This window comes from Galeopterus variegatus, unplaced genomic scaffold (genome assembly GCF_000696425.1).
Source record: "Galeopterus variegatus unplaced genomic scaffold, G_variegatus-3.0.2 Scaffold3627, whole genome shotgun sequence".
In the NCBI taxonomy this organism is placed as follows: domain Eukaryota; kingdom Metazoa; phylum Chordata; class Mammalia; order Dermoptera; family Cynocephalidae; genus Galeopterus; species Galeopterus variegatus.
This window is the reverse complement of record NW_007729738.1, coordinates 165,675-172,314: the sequence shown is the minus strand read 5'-3', so window position 1 is coordinate 172,314 and position 6,640 is coordinate 165,675. Positions and strand designations below refer to the sequence as shown.

The following is a 6,640-nucleotide window of genomic DNA, read 5'->3' as shown; positions in this document are numbered from 1 at the left end:
TGAGGGTTGCGATCCCGATGCCAGTCCCGGTCCGGTCCAGGCACGACACTGAGGGTTGCGATCCGTTGCCGGTCACGAAAAAAGACAAAAAGGAAAAAAAAAAGAAAGAACAGGAGGCCGAGGACACTAGGACAGGAGAGCTGCATGTTCGTATGTGCTGTTTGTGAGTTTTCTGTATCTGCCTTCATCTGGTGTATTCTCTTCTCTCCCGGGTCCCCCCACCTCCACCTTTACTGGGATTTGTTGTAACCTGGATGAGATGTCTGCAGCAATGACCGAAAGCCAGCTACAGACCTAATGAGCAAAGCCCATTTAGGGGACCCCAAGTGCTTTTGTTTCTGCCTTAATGCAAGCTGGAAGGACACAGGGTCCTCTGCCTGGTGATGCTCCACAGCCGGGTTGTGACTCAGCAGCATTCCAAACACGAGTAAAGATTAAATACCTGCAGAGGCCTTTTATTGCTCTTCCCGTCCAATACAATGTTCCTATTGATGAGCTGAGATCATATAAGCGGGCCAGGCCTCTCTAATAAATAATGGCTTATCTAACAGGGCACCTCCCAATTTACACATGTATCAGAGTTTACCTTTTTTCCAGAAAGCAGTGTCATGTGTTCCTGCAGCAAATGACTTTTTCTAAGTCATAGGCGATGGCCATCCTGACTTCCTTTCCACATGCTTTCTCTGCTCTGCGCTTATCTGGCTTCATCTCCTGCCAAACCAGTGCCATTTCCTGGTTCTGGATCCTGGATGCCTCCAGGATGCTGAGCTCACCCTGCTGACAGATGAGGGGCCCTGAGGCCACCTGGGGGCTCAGCTGACCCTCACCAACAGCTATCCTCTCCTGCCTCCCATGATGCCCTCCCCACCACCCCTACAGAGGCCAGTAACAGGGGCCCAGCCTCCTGGGTCAACACAACCACCTCCTGCAGCAGCCCCCAAGGTGGTTTGGAGGGCCTTGTGGGGAGTGGGCTCTGCCAAGCCTAAGGGTGGCTCCCTGAGGGTCACTTTCTCCAATGCCAGTGGGAGAAGCCAGCCAGAGGGAGCCCTGGCTGACGATGCTCTTTCCCAGCAACAACACTAACCTGGCCAAACGAAGGTCATGTCCTAGGGCAAAGGGGAGGCTGGCTTTTAAGATGGATTAGTCAGGGTTCTCCAGAGAAACAGATCCAACAGGATGTGTATATATGTAGAGACAGAAATTCATTCCAAGGATTTGGCTCACATGATTACAGAGTCTTGGCGAATCCAAAATCTGATGGGGAAGGCCACGGGCTGGAGTTTGAGGGGAGAGTTGCAGTTCAAGTCAAAAGACCATCTGCTGGCAAGATTCCTTCTCGCTGGGGAGGGTCAGTCTTTTTCTATACATACCTTCAGCTGGCTATGCAAGACCCACCCACATTATGGAGGGCCTGCTTTACTCAAAGTCCACCAATTTAAATGTCAATCTCATCCAAAACACGATTTGACAGAAACATCAAGAATAATGTTTAACCAAATATCTGGGCACCAAGGCCCAGCCAAAATGACATAAAAATAACCATCGTATACCTGCCAGCTGCCAAGAACAAAAAAAAGGCTCATCTCCTAGGGCTGGCCGGTTAGCTCAGTTGGTTACAACGCAGCCTCATAACACCAAGGTCACGGGTTCACATCCCAGTACCAGCCAGCTGCCAAAAAAGTAACCAACACATAAGGGTTTTGATACACATTGCCAAATTGCTCTCCAAAAGCATGGTGCCCTTTTCTAGTTATCCCTGGGTTGGGACATTGTGGATTCCTAAGCCCTGCTGCCCAGAACTCTCTCTTCGCTTCTTGCCAGCTCACCTCAGCTGACCCCAACTCTACAGCTTGACCTCACAGCCCATTGGCTGTAAGGTGACCCATACGAAGCCAGCCATCACCGCCCCCCCGGATCTGCACAGCCAGCCCAATCCTGGAGGGCTCCTGGCTGCCTTGGAGGGCCACCTCCTGGGTTAGGAGGTGCTGGCCTCCCCGTTCTAGGACCGTGTGATGGGGACATGCCCAGGTAACCCAACACAGGCCCCTGCCATTTCTGCCGGTAATAGCTGCCATTGTTGATGTGAGTAGTTTTTACTAGTTCTCTGTTGTTCCTTCTTAAAATATGGTAGGGCTGCACTTAAAAATGGCTAAGATGATAAATATTATGTTATATGTATATTTTGGCACAATTTTTACAAAATTAACTGTTAAAACAATGACAAAAAATATAAAAATTAGAAAAGCAAAATATGAAAAAAATGTGAACGAAATAGTATTAAAACTGTCTCACCAGACCACACAAAGAGCTCCTTCGCATGTGTAAGAAACACATCAGTGAAATATTCATCACATTACTGTATTTTGCAACCTTGTTCATTGGTCAGATGGCCTCACTTTGAAGTTCTTGAGAGCAAGAATTTGGCCTCATTGATTTTTTTTTTTTTTTTTTCTTTTTCGCTGCTGGGCCAGTACGGGAATTTGAACCCTTGACCTTGGTGTTACAACACCGCAGGCCAGCCCTGCTCTTGTTGGTCTTTGATCCCCAGTGCCGAGCATAATTCTTAGCACATGTGTACTTTAACCATGAATGAAAACAGAATTTCAGGGAAACAGCTTAATAACTTAAGAGTATATCAATCAGATGAATTAGTATGAAAGTACCATAGATGATAATGACGGGCTACACAGACATGTGGAGAGATGGCGGAAGATCGCTCATAAAAATAGCGTGGCGAAGAACAGCACGTAATTACAACTGCAATTAAGTGACAACGTGCACCTCTGTAAAAGGGATACCATGGAAAATATTTAGGGGAATAATATTATAAGTGATATAAAAATGTTTCATTTAATGCTGCAGTTTTTAAAAAAAGATGTATTAGGGCGTATATCAATCAGATGAATTAGTATGAAAGTACCATAGATGATAATGACGGGCTACACAGACTTGTGGAGAGATGGCGGAAGATCGCTCATAAAAAGAGCGTGGCGAAGAACAGCACGTAATTACAACTGCAATTAAGTGACAACGTGCACCTCTGTGAAAGGGATACCATGGAAAATATTTAGGGGAATAATATTATGAGTGATATAAAAATGTTTCATTTAATGCTGCAGTTTTTAAAAAAAGATGTATTAGGGGTAAATCCCCTTATCCTTTTGAACTTGGTTTAAAGTCTCCTCGTCTAAATTAAGTGCAATGTTTATGCCAATCTTTTCCTAATTTGAATTTGGAGATTTTTAAGATTTTGTGTTACTTTTCAAATTGTTAAAGTGATATATTCTCCAATTTTTTTTAAAAAAAGGCATGTAGAAATATAGAAATGAATCAAACACAAAAATTCCACAGTTTCCTCCCATGTCCCACTCTCCAGAACCATAATCCCATTTATGGGGTGCTTATGACTGGGCACAGGACTTGACCTTGCTGAATTGTCACAGCTGTTCTGTACACATTTACAGGTGGAGAAACTGAGGTTCTCAAAGTGTCAGGGAACTTGCTCACAGGCAATCACCAGCTGCAAAGAGGCACAGGACAGAGGGTCTGGGCCCTTCCAGGGAGCATGCCGTCTGAGCGTCGCCCCCAGTCCTGGCTTCACAGCCCCAGCAGGCAGTGCTCCCCCAGCTAGCACCTGCACCACCCCCCCACTGTCACCTGGAGGCCCTGCAGGCTGTCAGTGTCCCCACGTCCTGGCCAGAGGCTCCTCACTCTGCAAGCTCAACAGCTATCTGTGTGTGCCCACTGTGTGCAGCCCACAGACTGAGGCACCCACCTAGGGAAGAGATGACAGACCTGCCGTCTGTGCAGCATCTGCTGTATGTTGGAGCTGAGCTGGTGCTTGCTTTAGCTTGTTTAATGGTGACAGCATCCCTGGGTAATAGTCTGGGGCTCTAAGTCTTTAGAGTCATAATCAGGAAAATGGACACTTAGATAGCAAGGGCCCTGGAAGTCATGGCGGGAGAATAGTCCAGTGTGTGCACAGCGAGACACAGAGAGAGGTGCATCCCCAACCCCATCCATGCACTAGGAAGTAGCAGAGCCAGGACCCCAGCCCAGGACTGCTCGTCTAACGGCACCCAGGTGCTGTTGCTGGGGGCTGGGAGGGAGAAGGGAGCTGGCTCCAGGACATAGCCACCGCATCCCTGCAAGCCTGCACCATAGGGCTGGGATCCACAGGCCATCTGGAAAATGGCTGGTCTCAAGATCCCACTAGGTTGGGTTTAAGTCTTGGCCTTGTAACCTGCCTGTTATGTGTATGACCTCAGGAAGGTTCGTGAGCTTTGGACCTTCAGTTTCTGCATCTGGTAACTGAGGTTAATAATGCCTTCCTGGCAGGACTGATTCAGAGTTTGATGTCACGTTCTCAGCAAGGCCTTCCCTGGCCACCCCATCTAAAATTAGTTTCCTATTGCCACTGTAACAAATTCCCGTATGTTTAGTGACCTGAACAACACCAATGTGCTGTCTTCCAGTTTAGTAGGTTAGGAGTCCACAGGAATCTCACTGGGCTAGAACCAAGGTGTTGCAGGGCTGCGCTCCTTTCTGGGGGCTCTGGGGGAGAATCTGCTTCCCTGCCTTTTCTTGCTCCTAGAGGCTGCCCTGTCCTCCTTGGCTCACGGCCTTCCTCCGTCTTCAAAGCCAGCAACGTTACCACTCCCTGTGCCTGCCTTCCGCAGTCCCATCTCCCTCTGACTCTCCTAGTCTGCCTCCTGCTTCCACTTTGAAGGACCCTTGGGATTACCTTGGACCCATCCAGATAATCTCCCTACTTTAAGGTCAGCTTTCATGAGCTTTGACCATCAGTTTCTACATCTGGTACATGAGGGTAATAAAGCCTTCCCGGCAGGAAGCCTCAATTCCACCTGCAATCTTAGTTCCTTGTCATGTGACATAACATTCACAGATTCTAAGGTTTCAGACTCAGACATCTCCAGGCACCATTCTGCCAACCCTCCCCACCCCCATCCTATCTAAAATGTCAATACTCTCCCAGGCTCTCTGCTTCCCTGATTTGTCCCCCCTTAGCATGTATTTCTGTGCAGGGGCAGGGATTCTTGCCTGTTGGCACCCTGACCACCCCACCCCGTGCCTAGGACAGTGCCTGCCTGGCATCTATTAGTGCTCAGAAAGGTGGTTTCCTTCCTCCTCTGACTCCTAACCATTTGGTAGCTGTAATTCTAGAATGCACATTCCGTTCTAGGGCATTTACCTCAGCCTTTACCTGCAAGTTCCAGATCCCCCGCACCCTGGAGACCCTGGACCTGAACCCATCCCAGGCAATGGCGTCAGCTCTGGCCCCTCAGTTCCCCTCATGTGTCCCCCAGCAGGCCAGCCGCCCCGGCTCTACAGCGTCCTCTATGAGGGGCCTGCAGAGTAAGTCAGCCTGGTCCTGGCTGGTGCAGGAGCCCAGCCTCCTGCCAACCTGGAGGGACGGGCGTTTTGTTTCCACCTTTGGACCTGTGCTCCTGGTGTGCATGCCCACCTGACGGATGGGAAAGGCCTGCATCCCTTCTCACAGGACCAGGGCCCTAGCCAGTGGCTTCCTTTGCCCTAGGGACCACTTCTGCATTAATCTTCCCTTGGCTCCAGTGAGTCATACACAAGCTGGCACAGTGAGACCCTCCAGGCAGTCACTCAAAGATGCACCTCTGTGGGACTTGCAAAATCAGCCCTGACCTGTCCCTGTGCACCATGGTTGACCCTAAAACTGAGACCTCCTTCTGGTGGGAGGCAGCCACCAGCCCCAACCCCAACAGCTGTGTCCCTGCTGGGCCCAGCCACTGGCCAGGCGACCTCTAAGTCAGACAGAAGCCTGGGCCTCTTCACAGCCAAGGTGGAGGGGCCCAAGGGTGTGTCCTTGGATGTGTGGTCGGGCCAGCCATCAGCTACTGAGGTATGATTATTGCGATTATTGTTACCTGGGGCTGCCCTGACCCGGTGCAGCCTGGAAACCGGGCAGGGTTAGAGGCCTGTCTGCCTCCCTCCAACGCTTCTGCTCACTGTAAGCACCATTTCTCCACCTTTCTCTCTCCCCTCCCAGCCTCGGCCAATCCCAGCCCCCCATCCCCACGCCCCAACTGAGCCGAACCTTTCTAAAGGGCTTTACTAAAAATAAGGGAAAACAAAAGGACAGAGCAAAAGAATGTCAAGCAGCACAAAAGCAGTCACAGGATGTACGCATGTCTGTGACTGCCCCAGCCCTCCCTGCCCCACAGCCTTCCTGACGGGGCCCTGGGCACCCTGTCAGCTGGCAGTTTCCTCGCACAAGCCCAGAGGAAGCGCCAGCAAATGGGGAAAACTTGGCCAGGGGGCAGGCGGGGAGGCAGCCCTCTCCAACCCTGCCGCCTTCCAGGGGAGCCCAGGTCATAATGATCACTGGAATGACACCCCAGTAGCTGGGGGCTGGCCTGGCCACACATCCACGTGTGACATGCCCCGAGCTGGTGTGGACAGATAGCCCAGCAAGCAGTGGATTGTATGTGTCCTTTGGCTTCAACAAATGTGACCTGTTGCCGGCAAAACTCGCCAAGTGACCCTCACCTAGCAGCCTGCTTCCTGTGAGGAAAGAACGTGGCGGGACAGTCGTGCTCTGGCCACAGAGCAGGTGACCCACGGGGGGGGGGGGGGGCTCTTCATT

General features: G+C 50.5%; 1 protein-coding gene across 1 annotated transcript in view; it reads left to right on the top strand.

The window, feature by feature from the left end:
• The window catches only part of LOC103601208 (lisH domain-containing protein ARMC9-like), a 34,686-nt gene that overhangs the window by 27,592 nt on the left and 454 nt on the right, over nucleotides 1–6,640 (top strand). Inside the window, exon 7 of the mRNA XM_008585592.1 lies at nucleotides 5,185–5,376. Within this exon, the coding sequence (XP_008583814.1) occupies nucleotides 5,185–5,376 (192 nt within the window). The remainder of the gene's footprint in view (nucleotides 1–5,184; nucleotides 5,377–6,640) is intronic.